The 19560-nt window shown below is 40.2% G+C and overlaps 1 protein-coding gene across 1 annotated transcript; it reads right to left on the bottom strand.

Annotated features, from left to right (window-relative positions):
• Window positions 1-647: 647 nt before the first annotated feature.
• Window positions 648-9041, bottom strand: SLC24A5 (solute carrier family 24 member 5; the record flags this gene model as incomplete). The annotated part of the gene is made up of 9 exons (XM_084213806.1): window positions 648-995; window positions 1540-1641; window positions 4420-4626; window positions 5574-5857; window positions 6623-6723; window positions 7041-7144; window positions 7234-7317; window positions 8544-8723; window positions 8948-9041. The coding sequence occupies 9 exons, from the start codon at window positions 9039-9041 to the stop codon at window positions 673-675; spliced, it is 1479 nt and encodes a 492-aa protein (XP_084069932.1). The 3' UTR covers window positions 648-672.
• Window positions 9042-19560: the final 10519 nt, after the last annotated feature.

Below are 19560 nucleotides of genomic sequence, written 5' to 3'. Positions count from 1 at the left end.
AGTAAGTCATTTTTAGTAACATTGTATGCTTACAAAAGCTGTAAAAAGGAACTTTTAAATCCCACCAGCCTTTAACAGTATAGTGTTTAATATACTGTGATACTTGTTAACTGAATCTTACTATGTTTGGTTTTTAAAGACAATTCGCCTGATTTTTGTTGTTTTTTTAGAGGCACTGAGCACCTGCAGGTCCCTATAGACTGGGGATGCTTTGGATGCTCAGTGTCTTTGGAAAATTAGGCCAAGTGTCTCTAGTCATTCAGTTTAAATGAATGGTTATACTGTTTTTAATAAAATAAGCCATTTTCTCTGTTAATCTCCAGATTGCATAGTGGGATTTATTTAGTGTTTTCTGATCTTTTTTTTTTCCCCGCCAAATGTGTGTATTGACATTGTAATGTAAGAAGTAGATGTCTTTTTCAGAATTTTGGTTTTATATGTGCGTTGTAGTCATACTGTAATTCTTGATTCTAAAAGAAAGGGCTCCAATTAGGCTGTGATGTTTTTGTTCTACTTAAAATTACTTTATTGACATGACTTAGTTCTGTATATAAGATTTAGAGCCCAATGGGAGTTTGGAGTTGGTTTTTTAAATTTTATTTTGACTAAATGAAGAAACTGATCTTTTTCTCCTGCTTTTATTTTTTTCATCAGCATAATCACTGATTAAAACTAGTTACCACAGACCCTTGTAGGATTGTTTCCTATGATGCCAAGTTCATATAAAATTGATAATACAGTAAATACTAAGTACAGGACAAGACAAATTGTTCCCAATTTTTTATCTATTTTCCAGCCATTCAGGTGAACTGCCAGAAAAATAAAACCAACAGAACAGATAAGAGAAATGGCTGTGTATGTCAGACCACTGCTGTTCACTTCTATGGGTCCTGATGTATTTATGAAGGCAGTTTTTATAAACCAGGGTATTCCCAAACACAGCATATCAAATACATTGGATCCTACAATGTTAGACATAGCCATATCACCATTTCCTGTAAAAGAAGAAATACAAATAAGTTGGCTTAATTGTATTGCATGAAATTGCCAAACTGTTTTGGAGGAACAGACTGCCAGCCCTCAGTTTCTCACAGAGCGCCCTGTTCAGATTTTGCATTGGAAGAACTATAGTCACAATTCTCCAGAACATGGGTACCACAACCATTAAAAGCCTCCCTAAATCACCAGCATCTGCACAGTTGCACTTAAAATTAAGCTAGACAAGCTATTATAAAGTCCAGTTATGTTTAAAATACGGAGACCTACAGTTGTGTTCTGCAGTAAAACTGTAATACTTAAACAACAAATAAACCAATCCAGAATACTTCTCTGAGATACTCTGAGAAGTTTTTAAATGTCTGAGCCACAGCTTTTTCAGGTAAGCTATTTATTTATTTTTAGTAAACTTCAGCTCTAGAATCTGGAGCACAGATTCTAGGTTTGAGGTTACTCCTTGAATTTATCAAAATGTTGACCATTCTTTCTTTTTGTAGTACCTTTTAACCACATTGGCATGAGCCTAAATAATAAAATCTTTACCTTTTCGAGCCACCAGCACACTTGCAACTGTATCTGGTACACTTGTTCCTGCTGCAAGTAATGTGAGACCCATGACTGACTCTGGGATTCCCAGTGTTTCACCTGCAGTTGAGAAATAAGGGTAGAAAATGCAAGTGCAGTTTTAGTTAGGGCTCATCCACAGAAAGTGCTTTGGACTTGATTTGCTGGAGAAAAAATCAATAATCATACAGTAATTTCATATGTAATGTATCAGCGAACTTAACTACATGTGAGGTGACAGAACCACAAAGCAGTTAAAACTAAGAGTAACAACAAATATCATCCTTTCCTTGTTCTTCAAGTCTGCAGTGGTCAAGACTATGATTTTTTTAAATGATTTTTTTCTTGCAGATAAAGCAGAAGTTTAAATATCTAACAAATTACTACTCCTTTTTTTTTTCCCCTCAACTTTCAGAAAATACTGTAATCTCTTACAGTTTTCGGCATCTCCTTGTTAGTGTTCAGAAGTCTCATGAAGCAATAACTCTTATAATAATTCTTTTTAATCCCCTCAGGGGAGGGGAAAAAGCACATGAATTTTCTTGGGGAGGACAGTCATTAAGATATTATGAGAATACTGTCTCAACTACATGCCTTTACCATTTCATTCCAATTAGAAAGTGATTTGGAAGAATCAAAGTGCAGAATTTTTATATTATTTGTAAGTACAAGTAACCCCTTAGAAGTGTGAGTTCCTTTAGGGAAACACTTGTTTAAATTTGAAGAAAAGTTTTAAACTGTTATTAGGAGGGCGGCTTATTTTCCCCTAATCTCTATTTTTCTTAGCCCCAAATGTCCTGTAACCATACTAATTTCTAACTTAAAATACAGGGATTCTTCAAAACTGTTTTAGCAGTTGTACCATTCAGATGCATCAATATGCTGAAGTATTTGATACCTCTAGTCAAGCTACAAAGTAATTAATTTTTCTTCAATGTTTTTCTTCACTTAAAAGTATCTTAATATTTTTTATTGTTGAAATCTGAGTTCTTACATGAAATATTTTGACATATTTAATAAGAGCAATTTTATTTAAATAAGAGGCAGCACACTAAGCTAGGTCAGCAATGCTTGTCTATTACTTACCAGCTTAGTCTAGAGCAGCCCAGTAAATTTATATTTGAAACTGTTTGTTGATTTCAGAGGTACTAACATGATCCTGTTGCAGAATTTGTACTCTCTTTATCCTTCCATCACTTCTAATAGATTTGTAGGATGAGGGACCAAGAAATTAGCTTTTATAAATCATCCAGGCTGGAAAATAATGGTTCAAACCAAGGTAAAGTACGAATGAACCAGCCTTATGAATCCAACATTAGTTTCTAGCCCTCTGAAGGTTATAAGACAGAATATAAACTCAGGAGAAGCTAATTTTTCATTTTATTAGATAGATTTATCTTCTATTTAATGTGTAGTGGTTTATTTTCTAGCAACTGACCGTTAAGACAGAAAAGTGTTATTTTTCTAGGCTTTTGTTAATTTTGTGCATCAGTAGCAATGTATGGCTGTAAGTAGTTGAATTTTCTTTGCCAGCAACAGAAAGATGTACTAAATTAGGTTTGTTCTTGACCATCCCAGTTTAGTGCCCAGCTATACTTTTGTGACATTCTGATAGACTGGTTATGCAATGATAGAACCTTTTGAGTTCTCAACCTTCATGAGAGCCTGGACTTGAATATATTGTGTGTTTAACTTGTAGTGTTTTAACATGTAAATAGAATATAATTTACCTAGAAGTAGTGGGCCAAAGACCCCAGTACTACCTGTGATGACTCTGGAAAGTGAACTAATACACTCTGAATCTCCAGCGTACCTACTTTCATTTGAATTAATGCTTTGTCTTGTAGAACAGCAATAATGTTGACTTGGATCCTGTTTCAAAGGCTTCTAGCATCCAGACAGTGAACCCTTGCTCTTTGGGTACAAGTAGAAAATTATTTAACCAAGGAGTTAACATGGTGGGTATAATTTTCAGTGCTCTACAAGTAATTTCTCCAAGGTTTACTGAATGTGTAGGTCTGCTTCTGCACTGAACAAGGAGTTATTCATATCTGAACTAGTAGAATGCTTGAGTAGGATTAGTGAGCTATAATGTGAAAATGGCAAGCTTTGAAAAAATTCTGTAGAGTTTCAGTTTAATTTTTTGCTTGTTCTTAAATATAAAAACTGGATGTCTTTCAAGCTGACTGGAGAAACAGTGAAATGAGGAGACCTTTAATACCTCAAAGTACTTTTAGGAGATGGTTTTTACATATAAGTCCATACTCCTTCTCTCACTTAAATGCAATCCTTTTACTGCCCCACTTTATGATGCAGATTTGTAAGAGGTCCACATATACGCACTCCGAGAATGTTTAATAAACACATTTGAGAAGTTTTTTGGCAGTGAATTTAATGCCAAATCTCTTACTGCCACGTTTGTGAAAAACACAGGTACAGAAATTACTGATTTTTTCAAAAAACTTTGACCTCTGCTTCCAGTCTTAGGAGATTTCATGTTTGTCAGCCTTCAGCATGACAAGTTTATTGCTGTGTGTCTAATTGCTTTGCTTAATGAAGCAGTTTAGTGAAACTCTGTTTTTAAAAATAGATCGGGATTTTTGTAGCTACATCAAGTTCTCATTCATGTGATGGTAAGCAGTGTGAAGCAGCTAAACTCTATAAAGTGTTCCATCATTGGATAGAAGAGGGTGGCAAACTAAGCAGTCAAACATAAGTTTCTGTTGTTTTTCTTTGTTGTGTTTTTTACAGCACAGTCTGAGTTGCTAAACTGACTTTTAAAGAAAAACCTCACAGGGACCCCACAGGGAAACCACACAATTTTTTCAGTGATTCCTGACTACCACTTTAGGTACCCACCTGCTATTGTTACCATCCATACAAGAACATAAGTTATTGCAGAAATCCATGCTGCTGAAATTAAAAATGTCACCATGAACCAGTTCCTCCAAAACTGTCTTCTGCAATCTGGTATAGTTAAATAGAGTAGTGTGATAATAGGAAGGGATAACACCCACAAAATTCTCTTCATATCTGCTTCAGGCATGGTAAAGACGTTTGGATGATCTGTTGAGGAAAAAGTAACTTTTAAATTGTAACATTGAGTTTGAATCCATAGCATACAGTATGTTACTGTCCTCTATTTGTGAGGATACTGAAAAAAGGTGAAAAATACTTCTTCCTCAAGTTTCAGCTGTAGTATTACCCTACCTACATCTGTCTGTACAAAATTCTGAAATCAAGTTACTTCTGGGGAGATTTTGCTTGTACACAAGAAAAACATTTTTTCACAATGAGAATAATCACCAGTAAAATAATCTCCCCAGGAAGTAGTGATTCCCCAGTGTTGGACAATTCTAAGATTAGATGAACAGGTGCTGGCCCATCTGGGACCATGCTTTTGCCAGGAAAGGTTGGACCAGATGATCCTTGAGATCTCTTTCCAACCTAATAGTCTATGATTAAAATGTTTTTTATTACATCACCAGGGGAGAACTAAGGTGGATGAAAATGAATTTCTTTATAAGGGTTTGCCCATAGCATTTACCAAGAGTAAGTACCAACTGCTTTTTTTTGCCTAAGAGGAAATGTGACCTGTGGCCACATCACAGCTATCCCTTTACTTCTGATATTATGCATATTTTGGGCTGCAAACCTGCCACTGTCATAAGGAAACACTGTATATTACTACAGTACCTGTGTGGCTTTCAGCTGATAGTGCATTTTACAAGCAGTGTTGCTGAGTTTCAAATACACACAACAAAGACAAAAGTTCTACTACAACACAAATGAGCAACTATCCTTGCTTTCCTCTAGCAACTAACTTCGTATGAAAGCCATCACTCTGATTTTGCTCAATGTTATATTCCAAGTTAGAATAACGATCTAATTAAATACTAGGCTGGAGTTCATTTGTGAGCAAAATCTTAATACTGTGTGAGAATCTGTTCTTGATCAGAATTGATGCAGACAGGCATGTGGAGTGCTAGAGACAGCTGTAACAATACCTGTACCTTCAGAGATTTCATCGAGCCCATGTAAGCTTGTTGAAAGTTGAGAGTAGTCCAGCTCATCTTGAAAAATTCCACTGTCTGTTCTTGACTGTTGACGAATTAGAGGTCCACTCTCATCCCTCCATCCAACCAGTGGCTGCTGCTCTGCACTCTCTTCCATAGCTTTTGTAAAACACGTGCAGCAGGGACTGAACTTTTTCATGAGGTATTGGTTGATTTTTATGTCAAAACATAGTACCAGAATATAACACCCATATATCAATAATAGGGATGCACTTTCATACCTAGAATGAAAAATGAGTTTTATATAACATGTAGTATAAAAGAACCCAATTGTTGGATAAGAAGAAGGAGAGAAAATTTGCATGAACAGCAAAAGGAGAAAACACAAAAGCATCTATTTGCAATTGTATGGCTAATGTCATGGAAGTTTGTGAGTGTCCCCATGTCTTTCAGCAGTTTGATTAACTCCCCTCCTCTGCAGAATCTTGTTTGTGTATTGTAAAGCTGCATGTTTTTTCAGGGGATCTTACTGATTGAACATTTTCCTCATGTTTGCAAAATTGAGTCTTCATGTGATGCTTAAATTATAAACTTCAAGAGACTTAATGCTGGACCTGACTGTCTTGTTGAGGTAACAGGAGTTTCAGTGTTGGTGGAGGAGTTAAAACATCAGAAACTCATGATCTCCTTCTGGCAGACAAATGTTTTCCTGAACAATTCTGCTATGAAAGATAAGGCTTAAAAGGAGTAAATGCTGAACACTAATTGCCATGTCAGAACAGTTGTGATTGAAATTGTGAAGTCTGTATAGACAAACCTATGCAGGTCAAACTTTGTAAATAGGCAGAGTTTGAATGTTTAGGTATTAATCTTTACAAGCATTGTGACTTTTTAAGTTTTTTAAAGCCAACGGGATGTTTATTTCTGTTAGTGAACGGCAGTTCAGGCGACTTGAAGTTTGGGACTTGGGGATTTTCATTTGTTTTTCAAAACACGGTCTCACAAATCTCCAGTCAACAGGAATTCAACACTACTTGTGCTCTTACCAGTAAATTCTGCTGTCAGATATCATCGCAAGGACCGCTGCTGCACTGATGGTATATGCCAGACAGTCTCTGAACAGCGGCCAACAGGATAGCCTCGAAACCTGCAGATCAGTCATGTACTTTTCTTAAACCTCTCTGTAATACTTTCACTAAGTGCTGTAAATGCTGCATCAATATGTTGTTTCTATATTATGTAAAAATTAAAGATTCTTAGGAATGACTTAAGTATGATATTTAACAAGTTAGTGTTTTTAAAAACTTTCATAGCAAGTTATCTTAAAACTGATTACATGCTGGTTTTGCTACTAAATAATAAACTTGGCAGTTGTCATAGTAAGTCTCTCTTGGCTTTTGTTGGCAAATGAGAAAGGATAACTATTTGGCTCTTAGGAGCAGAACTATCAAAGTTGATACGTACCACACTGGAAAACAGCCCACAAGCTGCAGAAATACCAAGAAGATTATATATTGCTGATCCAAGGATGGTGCTGACTCCGATATCTCCCTTTGTCACAAAAGCTCCTGTAAGGAAATTGACTCTCTGGTATGTTTCAGTTTGGTGTGCAAGGAAAAGAATTCTCATTTATAAGGAGTCAAAACACATCTCTTACCTAGAAAAGCAGTGACAAGCTCTGGAGCAGAGCTTCCAGCAGCCATAAAAGTTGCTCCAGCTACATCCTGTGAGAGGCCAAGGCCTGAGGACAGAACAAAAAGAATTGCTTAAAAAAAATTGATACTGCAGTAGCCTGTACCCTTTACTCTCACTAGTACATAATGGTAGTTACTACTACAGTTTAGTAGATTAAAGTTTATTTTCATACAGTCAATGCATTTATATGAGATTCATTAAAGTAATATACTGAAAATTAGCCTGATCTATTAGGCTAGTTTATTTCTCTTGTGAAGTTTAAATCTCTTGTAAAATCAGCATTTGTATGCAGGATTTAACTGTGCTTCCTATTGGTAATAATTGTGGGAAAATTCCATGGACTGTAGTGTGATATTGCTGTATGATCCATATAAATTCTATCTATCTATCTTCCAGGGAAATTTGTACTTCTATATCTTCACGTCCCAGAAACATTAGTTAAATTCAAGCCACTGCTGTGATCTTAAAAGCAAATTTTCATTTTTTATAGACAGTATAAGAGCCTGTGTGTTGCTTCAGAGAAATGTGATTTTTGTTCTGGCAAATTGACTTTCTGGAATGTAACTCACTCCGTGGATCAAGTCCTGCACACAAAGTACAGGGGCATATGGCTGACCATGGCGAGTCTGACAAATGCTTATTTATCATCAATGAACAAAACACTAGCTCTTATGGCAGTGTATACACTTACATTTGCTGTAAGTGTTCTGATTTGGAGGAGCTTTTCCAGTTTGGGGATGAGTTTCCCTAGGGAATTTTGTTGATTCTTGGCAGCGAAAATCTGAACTCCCTGCCAACACCATCTCTTTAGTTCAGTGGTCTTCTGAAGCCAGGGGAATTGTTGCAGGTTGATTAGATTGCTTAGAACCGTGGTAACCATAGAATTGCTGTCCCTCCTGTGTTATATCTTTAATATGTTAGCAGTAGCCCATCACTGCTTTTAAAGAAAAACAAACCCTAGAAAGAGTTTTGGTTTCACAAATCACCATCCCTCCTATTTTTTTTCTTTTACTAGTAGTTACCTGGACATAGTACTGTGCAACTCAAAGTTAAATTGTCAGTTTAGTTAATACTGAGGTATCTTAAGATTTTCCTCCAGGCAGAAAGAAAGCAAATATTAAATGAATACATGTGCAGTGTAATGCAATGTGCATGGTAAGTGAAACTTGTTCAGTTTTCTTTCAGAGCACTCTAACTTTGAAGCTTTTTAAAAGAGAAAGTTTTATGCCAAGCTTCTCAGTTTTACAGGAAAACAGTCAGGATGTCACTTACATTCACTGATGATCTCTAGGGAAGGTAAGAAGTAATCATCACACACAATGGACACGGCCAAAAACATGTACAGTATAATTATGAAGTAGATAACGATTCCTCCATCCTTCCTCTCCTGCGGTGTGAAAAATCCTTCAGGAAACTCCGATGAAGACGAGAGGATGCAACGCGTCCCGTTTTCTGAAAATTGAGCGCAAAAGTGTTACATATCCTGACACCTTCCCGTTCCTCAGGCCCCGGGACGTCTGCGGAGTCGAGCTCAGGTGGAGCACAGCAAGGACCGCTGCAGCGATGCCACCAGAGCGCCGCACACCTGCGGCGGGGCCGAGGTGCCCGCAGGACGGGCTGTGCAGCGCTCGAGCGGACCCCGGTCCCCTCACGGTCCCCTCACGGTGCCCCCGTACCCGCGGGGTCCCCGGGGCGCTGGGCCCGCGCTCCCCAGGCCGCGAGCGCCGCCAGCAGCATCAGCGCCGCGCGCCGCCGCGCGCCCGCCCGCATCGCCCGGACTGCGCGAGCGGCAACGGCGCGAGCGGCAACAGCGCGAGCGGCGGCCCGGGCGCGAGCGTCACGTGAGGCCGCGCCCCCCCGCCCTCAGCGGCTCGCCCCATCCCGCAGGGGTCCCACCGCCCGCCTAAATTCCACTGCCCCTCCAGATTCCACCGTCCCTCAGGGGTTCTCTCCATCCCGCAGGGGTCCCACCGCCTCCCCAAATTCCACTGCCCCCCCAAATTCCACCGCCCCTCAGGGGCTCTCCCCATCCCGCAGGGGTCCCACCGCCTCCCCAAATTCCACTGACCCTCCAGATTCCACCGCCCCTCAGGGGCTCGCTCCATCCCGCAGGGGTCCCACCGCCCCTCTCAGCTCTCCGCCGCTCGCCGCCGGCAGCGAGGGGCCCGAGGGTCCGCGGGCAGCGCCTCCGAGCCCGAGCCGCGCCCCACAGGGAGCCGCGCTCCGGCCCTCGCCCCGTCCGGCCCTGTGTTTGCGGGAGAGCGAAGGTTTTGGCCATGGCGTGTTCGGCCTTGGTGCAAGGTGCTGACCACGATACCCAGGTGCTGTGTGATGTCTCGGGACGCAGAAGGTGAATTTAAGCTTACTCCTCAATACCTTTTTTCTGCTGTGCCAATTTCTGCTTATTCCCACCGATTCCCGGGATTTCGGTGCCGGGCTGTGTGAGCGCCGGGCTCGCCCCTCAGCGGGGCAGATGGCCACGCCAGTTACGCAAATGGTTTACGAGAGCAAAGCTGAGACCCACTCACAGTTCCTCCCTTCAGACCCAGTTTGCTGAACTCCTTTGTCTGGTGACCTTCCCACAATGAAGTCATGTGCACAACAGAAGATTAAAGAGTAAAATGCAGTCTTTAAGCTTTGTAAAGTCATCACCCCTGCCCCTTCCACAGTCACTGGTTTCTCAGGAAGGGAGTTTCCCTTGTATCACATGCAGACATGTCTCCAGAAACATTTGCAATCCCGTGATACCAAATGGAGTTTTGGGGTGTCTGTTCTATTACTTGTTTATGAGGTGCAGGGCTGATGCTCACATTTGTGAGCAAGAAGTGGAAACAGGAACAGATCATTTTGCTTCATTGCATCTAATCCCTCTAAACTCCTCAGGTTTCTTGCATCCATGGTGTTTGGCTAATATGTGATCAGCTCCCCACTCTACAATACAGGAAATAAGGTGACAAAGTGGGTATTTTCCTTTTATACTGAATCAAACATACATCAGCCACTATTATAGTATGAACAATGAAAAAAATTGCCTGGAACAACAAACTCTGCAGCAATTGCTGTTGCCCATTTCTGATCCCTCTGTGGTCCAGAATGCTTTTTACTAGAGCAAGAATGATTTTTAGGGGTGTCAACTAACTTTCACAAATGATTCCATGTGCTCTCTGAAAATCAGACTGCTGCTGAGAAGATGCTGCTTCTCCTGCTTTACAGGAAAAAATAGATCATTTTGGTCTGGAAAGATTTAAGGATTTTCTTCTGAATTCCACTTTCCACCAGAGAAAACATTACAAAATCCCCTGTCAAAATTACTGGTGGCTCTTTCCTTACACAAGCCAATAGAAAGGGTTTTGCTATCAAGGTAAGTGGCTTCCTTGCCACTGCTTCTCTTCCTTGAAAGATACCGTTGGCTTACTCTTAAAACTCCAGCACAGTTTTTTTAATTTCAGCTGCTTCATTTTAAAGTAGTTGTTTTTTGCTGGTGTGCTTTTTTTTTTTTTTTTAATTGCTTTTAAGTACTCACAAGCCTGCCTTTCTGATGGGAACAAGCTCTCTGGTACAGCAACGTGTTCGCTGCATGGTTAGGAAAGCTCAGTCATGTGATTTCAGGATTTGAAGGTTTTGCTCTGCTCTGCTTTTACTCTGTGTTCAAGCTCTAATTCCTTTCTATAGGCACCCCCTCTCCATGCATAGCTGAAGCAAAGCCAGAGCTTTGATTTTACTGAAGGCTTAAGTCCACTTAGTTTGTTGAGAAGTTATTGGGTGAGGGTGCTGCACTTGCACCCTCCTTGCCAAGAACGCCCCTGGAGAGAGCAACAAACAGAAACCACCCCCCTCCCTGCCCGGTGTCCCAGCATGAGGAACCACATGCTGCCTGCCTGCATGCTTAACCTAGCACAGAAACTCGGGCAGCCAGAGCAGGCTTTGCCTCAGCATTGCTGGCTGCCAGGTCTGGGCCACTGCAGTGCGGGAGAGCATTCTGTGAAGCTGAGGTCAGTCAAACGTCGGTGCACATTTGATGTGTGCTTCTGCGTTTTTTGGCTGTGTTAAGGTAAATTTCTACTCTCTGGCAGTAAAAATAATGAATAAATAAATTTTTCAGAGTTTCTGAAGGAGAGAGGTGGATGACTGTTTGCTAGTCAGATTGCTAACGCTAATGCTCCACCAGGGATGTGCTGAAAGGCTGCTATGGCTGCCTGAGCACAGTCCTCGGAAAGGGTAAGGGAGCATCAAAGCAGCTCCTTTCCCAGTGATCATAATCTCATGTGAACTGGCTACAATGCATCTGAATGTCCCACACAGCTCAGGACAGGGAGTTGGTTTGCTGCCCAACAAAGGAAAAGGAGGTTGGGGTGTCTAGAGGTGTAACTCCAGCTGAGTCACAAATGTTATTCTTATGGTGCAATTTAGGGCACAGGTGGGAGAGAAAATATTAATTGGGATCGGCAGTTGTATCTCCACAGAACAGGTACTCATTTTCTTGTGAGGAGAGTGGGAGTTCAGTACAAGACCAAGGAGTTTTTCTATAAGTGAGGAGTTTGCTCAGGATAGTTTGAAAGTTTTTTTTTCTTCTACTTTTTTCACAATTTGAGCAGACAGACCATGGATAGTGAGGGAAAAAAGCAGGCGAGTTTATCAGAATTTAAGGGAAGTATTAGTCCTTGTTGGTAGGATCAGTCCTTAGATAAAAGAGATGTGGGGAATGGCATGATGAATTCATGATTAGCTTAAAATAACAACAAAAAATATTATTGTGTGGTGAGGGTCCAGTTTTTTGGGAGAAGGAAAGGGTGATATAGATCCCTGTAAGGAATCTGTGGTTAACTTACATATAGGTGATCACAATTGAGTTTCTCTGGCTTCCTTAATTATAAACATACTTCCAATCTTATAACTCAAGCTGCAACCTACTGTTTTAATCACAGTGATTAAAACAGATCAGTGTCTGCATCATCCTTGCCTTGTGATTTCGGTTTTGGGGATTGGTTTGGAGTTTTGTTTGTGGTAGAGGTCTGTATAAAAATATTCTGGTCTGAGTTTGGATGAGGCTGCACAAACAGCCTGAGGATGATATGAGGGCAGCTTGGTGTTAGCTGTCCTTCCGTGTTCTGCTGCAGAGCCTGTGCACAGCTGTGCTTTTCTTGTGTGACAGCCTGTGTATGTACACACCACTTATGCCCCCAGTCACAAGGCCAAATGTGCTGGGAAACAAAATAAGTGAAGATGTTTTCATCCTCAAAACATATGCCAAACCTCAGTGTTGTTGTGAGAATCTGGTGGTATCCCTGTTTGGCAGAAAAGAAGTTGAGGATGAGTAGGGCACTGACTACCTGGCCTACTGCTGCGATGGGAGGCTGCACTGGGGCTGTTCTGAAAGTCAGTTTCCACACTCCTTTCTTCAGTTTGTGTAGCTCCTGTGGCATCTCTGGAGTGCAAAATAGTAGCCTTTAAAAGTGCTGATAGAATAAATTCTCTTACCCTGAGGTGCTTGATACCACCCTAAGGTGATGAGATAAATACTGTTGCAAAGTTAAAATGAGTCTCTCCAGTGTAACTCCATTATTCTTCATTTAAAAGATAAATATACTGCCATTGTCAGATCAGATATTCCCCTTTGTCAGCATTTCATGGCTCACTTCCTGGGTCTAGATAGATTGATGATAGCTGTTTAATATTCTTTCCTTCATAACCACCAATTTGAGAGTTGCCAACTCTCATGATGGCTGCTGTTTTTCTTAAAGCATCAGCTTGATGTACATTAGCCACACAAGAATCAGACCTTGCTTTCTCTTCTTTTCAAATAAATAGTTGTAAAGAAAGCTTGAAAAGGGGAATCTGAGCATCTAATGCTGGAGGCAAATAAGCACATGACAATACTATTTTCAAGCAAATCTCATGACTTAAGAAAGGGGTGATAGGTTCATTCATGGTTTTAGAACAATGTCAAAGGGAAGGATTTGATTTCTGACCCTTGGCTCCAAGATCCAAATGCTCTTGCTGGGAATATCTCTGAAGACCACTGGAAGATACAACTCAACTGCTATCCCTGGTGATAGCCAGGAAAGCTGCTGAACTAAGGAATGTTTTGTGGTAGCTGGTGCAGGCTGATGGGAGTCAAAATTATTTTAGGTCTCCTTGCCTTTGTGTTCTGACCTTACACATGTGATAGATGGTTTTTATTGACTCTAAGCTGTGAAGTTGTGAACACTGTATGTTTTTAGGTGGTCCATAATTAGACTACTGTGTTAATTATATGTGAGCTAAATGCAGGGAGCTTCCAGCTTTTCAGTAGGGCTGTCTACCTGCTTTCAGAAGAATGTGAGCAACATGGATATTTTTGGCATGTGGCCCATTGAAGCATTCAGATGACATGATCAAGGGGAGGTAGGTGAGGGTGGGGAGCTGTTGAGACTGCTTTTCTGTGGGGATTGCAGTTGTGGAATATTTTTTGTGTATGCTGCAGTGTACAGGCATCACCTGTGACAGTCTGGCTCATAGCCAGATAAAGGTGCACCTTATGGGTACCCTCAATGTCAAAAAAGCTAAAAACTCCTTAGCAGAATGTTTCTGCTTGGTGGTTCTCAAGTGAATTCAAGTTCAAGGGAATGCCTGCTTAAAGGAGGGTGTACTGTTTTTAGTTGAAGAAAATGAAATCTGTTCATTTTGGTGTCTGGGGATTTCTATCTTCCCAGCAATTCAAGTGTGCAAAATTGCACCTTCCATCTTGAGGCCCAAAGATCTCCATCACTTCCTCTGTTGCCTATGTGGTAAAGTTCTACAGCAGTTCTCATGGTCTTAACTTGCCCACCAGGTGGTTTGTTCATCCATTTAGGACATGGAAGGAATCTCTCAAACTGAAAATGAAACATGTCTCAGATTAAATGTTTTTGAGATTTAAGTTAGAACTTCTCCAGTATTATTCGAGTGTTCCTCCATGTTAACTGCTTTCCTTTGGTTGCAAGTTCTCATTAAGACAATTGAAATCTATTGTGAATGTCAGTGTTTGTGGTATCATGAAACTGAATGGTTTCATCATGAAACTGATGATGGTTAACTAGCTTGATCACAACAGAAAATCTTGCCACAAAGGCATGCTACACTTATATATAAATACCTACGTATACCAAGAGAGTAGGGCTATTGCTAGCCAGTAATAATGCTGTAGAGAAGCTTCTTTATATAGCTCTTGTTTTGTGTCTCAGTAGTGCCTTTAGAACGTCTTAAGGCTGTGAAGCTCAAAAGATTGCACACAGTGTAAAAAGATTTCAAATAGAGCCAGCCAGCTTCAAGCACCTAAGTCAGGTGTTTGAATGCAGGATGGCCAAAGAACGGAGCAAAATGAGGCTTGTGAGGGGCATCTTATGGATAATAGTAATATTGCACCATGATCACTTCAGGTTGCTCTGTTCCATCCCTCCAGGGGTTTATGAATAGCCCAAATACACATTCACTTCTATTTCTACACTGTTATGCCAGGGGGTCAGGTAAATACACCACAACACATAAATGGGAGTAGATACTGGCAATGAGCGAGTCATGGACTTCTTTGCTAACACCTTGGGTGGGCATTTTCTTGATTGGTGTTTTGCTTTCCTCTTCTCCTTCAACTATTCAAGTCTTGTTTCTGTGGACTAAAGAGAAACAGAGCAGAAAACTCATTCCTTGCCTGCAATTTCTAAGCTTTGTTTTCTGCCAGTTTGTGCACAAGGAGTTCTGGTTTCTTAGTGACTTTTGCTTCTACTTGCTTTCCTCTTCCTGTTGACACAAACACTTCAGTTGTTGTGCTTGTACATATGCGGGAGTATAAGCTTTTTTTTTTCCTCTTTGAAGCCTATGTTTGCTCTGAAATTTTTTAACTTCAGTTCTTGCTCTGGCTTGGCTTCATCTGCTACCTGCTGTCCTTTCAGTGTAAATCTCTTGAAGCATTTTGGAGAGCAAGCTGTGTGTTGAAGGCTGTGTCTCACAGCCTCTGTGGTCTCAGTGCATCTACCGGGTTTGTTGAAGTTTTGCTGGTTTTCATTGCATTTGTAATGAAGCAATCCAGCAGCTCTGGCAACTTTCAGCTGACCTTGAATTTGCAAGTACTTAGGAATTTATATTCTACACATATAAAATGGAAATTATTATTCTTATGATTAAAAATATTATTTTTATGGTTATTGCCTGCAAGTTCTGTAATCTCAGTGATATCTCAGGAGATAAAATAAACTCTCAGTACGTAAATGTCTGTATAAACAACATCAAATCATGTTTTCTGCAATGCAATTGCTTCTTTTCATGTATTCCTATAACTGAACAAGCATTAGAAAAATAATAATTATTGACATACTAGGAAAGGGATGCATTCAATTCTATCATATAGGCTACCAAGTTGTTTCACCAGGTAACTTCAGCATGTACTAACATTATTTACAATGTAATAGATGATGTTGATTTGAGGATGTTTCTCTGTTTCAGAAATGGATTGCTACAAGGCAGTGTGTTGCAAATTTCTACTTGCATGTGTTGCATTATGTTACTGTGCACCAGTCTAGAGAAGACTTTGATTTTGAAGCACCTTCAGTTTTTGGTGCAGTAACTGTGGTGCTAAACCTTTGTTCCTTTGTGTGTGTTGTGAGATGTTCATGCAAATTCTTTCTTCCTCCCTTCGCTCCAGTGTAGCTTGAGGTGTGAGGCTGACAGGGAAAAAAATCAGCTTGGTTGCTTTTTGCATGTGCTTTTGCTGAGGAGGAGAAAATAAAAGTGCAGAGTTTTCTAAGGGCAGAGGCCTTTGTTGCAACCTGGCTGGACAGTGGAGCATGAACCTGTTCTGCAATGAAGGGGGGGGTGTTTGGGGCATCATACTAAAGAGAACAACCTTCTGGTAAAACATAAATGAACAGCTGTATGACAAAAGGGTGGTCTAGATAGATAGCTCAATAGATAGCTCTGTGAACCTGGAGTTTATGAAAACTGGCTGAAATTCAGCTGGAACTTCTTTGTAAATCAGTTCTCTCAGTTTATATTTTGGGTAGAGTTCATGCAAATTATATCCCAGCTAATATACAAGTTCTGCATATGTGCAGATGCCTGCCTTTCCTCTGGAAATTCTGTAATCTTTACATGAGGACAAAGGAACAAAATCAATTCTGTGCTTCTGCAGAGGAGATGACAGAGCTATTACTGCTCAAACTGAGCAGTGCAGACAACTAAAAGATAGAATTATTGCAATCTTTGAGAGTGTGTCTCTTTAGAGAGCTTTGGTGCAGCCCTCCTCTGCTTCCTCATGAGATATCACCAGAAATGCAGTTTGTGTTTTGTCAAAGGATTGAGCGTCTCCAAAGCTGACATAAACTTCTGCAGAGTTACCACTGATTCCTTTACAACGCTAACTTTAAAAAACTCCACTGTGAAATGGAGAATATTTAAAACCTCATGCGTTTAACAGTAATTCGGTCATTGCTGTATATGCTGGAACATAATGTTTTCAATATTGTAAGGCAACGTTTAAATTTCTATCAGACCTTAAAAAATGAACATATTGATGCCTTAATTGCTAGCACAGAATATATAGATAATACTGTATCTTTCACAAGAATCATGTTCTGCTGACAGAAAAACTTATGTGATAGAGCTAAAACTTTTTCCCTCAGGATACAACAATTATTATATCCTTCTGTTGCTAAAGCGGAAATCTCATATTCTCACATATCATGAAATCTAAAAGCTTCTAGCTTATGCATCTGTTCCCTGGCCATAAGAAACGCCATTTCATTGTAGTAATTTGTCACTGATAAACATAATCAATGACCATGGAAACTATGTGCAAAGTATATGCAATTTTATATAACTTCTTTAATGGACCATTTTTCTTGTAAGCAGGGGATGGAAATGGCAGCCAGGTCTTTCTGCTGTCCAAGAAAACTGTTACAGTACCGACTAGTTTAGTCATAGTAAATTTTTACAAACAACTATGACTTTCCTTTTCCTGGGTGATTTTTGAATGTTCCCATCCATTGGCAAAGATTTCTCAGCTAGAGTTTGACTGAATAAATAGCTGATTCAGCATAACAGGCTGAAAGCCACCAGCTGGGATTAAAAAATAGTGGGGATCTAAGCAAATCAGCTAGAAATTGAATACTCTATTGTTACTCTGTTAGTAACAACTGCAGAATGGTGAATCCGGTGGACCTACTTTCAGATGCTTTGGCTCTTATCCATTATGCCCACCTTTGACCCTCTTCACTCTCAATTTTAATGAGAACAGCTGGCTCAGAGGTTTTTGTAAATGTTGAGCTAATATTTTGCTTTCTTAAGTCTGTTGCTGCTGGATTTCACCTGCCACTCTGAGAACAATGTAGTTAAACTGAGTGTTTTTTCTCCACCATTTTCCCCCATTTTTTCCATTTCTTTGAAGAGGAGCAGTCATGAGAGCTTCAGCTTTATGAACTGCCTCCACACTTTCAGCTGGAAATGCATCTTGATTTTTTTGGTGTTTGACAAACTTGGGCTGGGTTAAGATTGTGTGAAGCCTCTCATTGTACTTTTCTGGTGTTTATGCTGAAACCAAGTCAAAATCACTTGGGACAAGGAATGGCTTTAGATGGGTTCTTGGATTTTCCTGTGAACTGGTCTTGGAACCGGAACTGGTCATTTTTTAGTTAGAGGAAACTGTTTTTATTTTATTTTTTCAAATTCTTTATGATGCTTATTTTGATTCTCTGGAAGAGGGGTGTATTTATGTCCTGTCTAATGAGCTGATGCTCTTGGCAAGATACCTAGCACAATCTGTAAACTTTAAGACAGGACAAGCAATTGGCAATAGAAGATTTAAGGCTTTTAAAATCTCTTACTGAAAACAGTTTTTTTCCAAGCGCTTTCTAATTTAAATATTCTTTCAATGTTGAAGCAATAAAGAAAATGATGCAAACATAAACAGACTTTAAAAATATTCAATTTATTCATCCCTGAGATATTGAATACTGAATCTGCTTAATGGGATTTTCTGCTGTCCAAGAGTTTTAAAATGTTATAAACGCCAGTCTGGTTCCATAATTGTGAGTTCCATAATTTTGCTCTGAAATAGGTCTTGCTATGCCTGCTAGCCTCACAGTGTCTTGGTTACTCTAAGCTGTCGATTCTGATGAAGATAACTAGCGTTTCAGCAACTGAGTTGAGCATTTAAGTTATTCTCACTATTTGGGGTGTTTTGATTTTTTTTTTAATAATCTGTTTCTACTCTCAGCCCTGTTTGGAGCAAAACAACACTATGGATAGGACCTTGTTTGCAGCAGAAAATTGTTCTTGTGAGCTGTTAGCATCTGTTAGAGCCATGAGGCCATTTCTGTGCAAATCAGCTTACTGCTGTGAAGTTGTGCCAATTCTGACCAAACCGCAAAGGGATTATTAAATATTCTAAAAGGTTTCAGTGAATTCCTACATCCCTCTTTACCATGCTCCCTGCTTCCCAGGTTCTAAATGTTAAAAGCCAGCCACAGGTCAGATCCAGTAGCTCTAAAGTACTTTGGCAGTCCTCTTGCAGCAGATGTAGAGCTCAGGGAAGAGAGTACAGTGGCAAGCTTGCACAAACAAAAATGTTCTTGCATTTGTCTTCCAGCACAACTTAGAACACTTCCCCCTCTCTCCCTGCTCCCACATCCCCCACTTTGTAAAAGTCTGCATTTGGGAGTACTGCAGATTTTTCTGTCTGAACTAAAAAAATAGAAATCTGCCTGTGCCTGCACCCAGATCTGCGACCAAGCAGACTGTGACTCTTGGCTGATGGAAATACAAATCCCGGTGTCTGGAAAATCCAGATCTAAATACAGCCCTAAAGACCTATCAGTGCAGGATCCATAGCATTGGAGGGCTATGAGGGGAGGGAGAAAAAAATGTCATTCCATAGCTGTTAAAAACGAATGGAAAATGCTGTAGAAGGAATTCAAAAAACCTCAGACAATACTCTTACTAAGGTATTTCCTGAACCTACACTGAAACAAAATAGTTTAAAGCTTAGTCTGTCAGCCTTCTTGTGCTGGCAGGACTGCGAAAAGAGCAAAGTAAATCCATATGCTTAGAATCTGTAAGGAGCAAGCAGAGCTACAAAAAGCCATGTTGTGTCCACTTTTTACTCATCCACTCACTGATCTTTCTGGGGCTTGACTTTTGATTTTAGTAAGAGAATGGTGCCTCTTACTGTCTCTGATAACACATCAAGAGGATCCATTGGTTTAGATTTGCATAGCCCATTGTGGCAAGCCAGCCCCCTCTGCACGCAGGCTTATCTCTGGTTACTGCTGGTCTTACACCC

The sequence above is a fragment of the Fringilla coelebs genome, assembly GCF_963513975.1.
Source record: "Fringilla coelebs genome assembly, chromosome: 12".
In the NCBI taxonomy this organism is placed as follows: Eukaryota; Metazoa; Chordata; class Aves; order Passeriformes; family Fringillidae; genus Fringilla; species Fringilla coelebs.
This window is presented reverse-complemented; position numbering and strand designations above follow the sequence as displayed.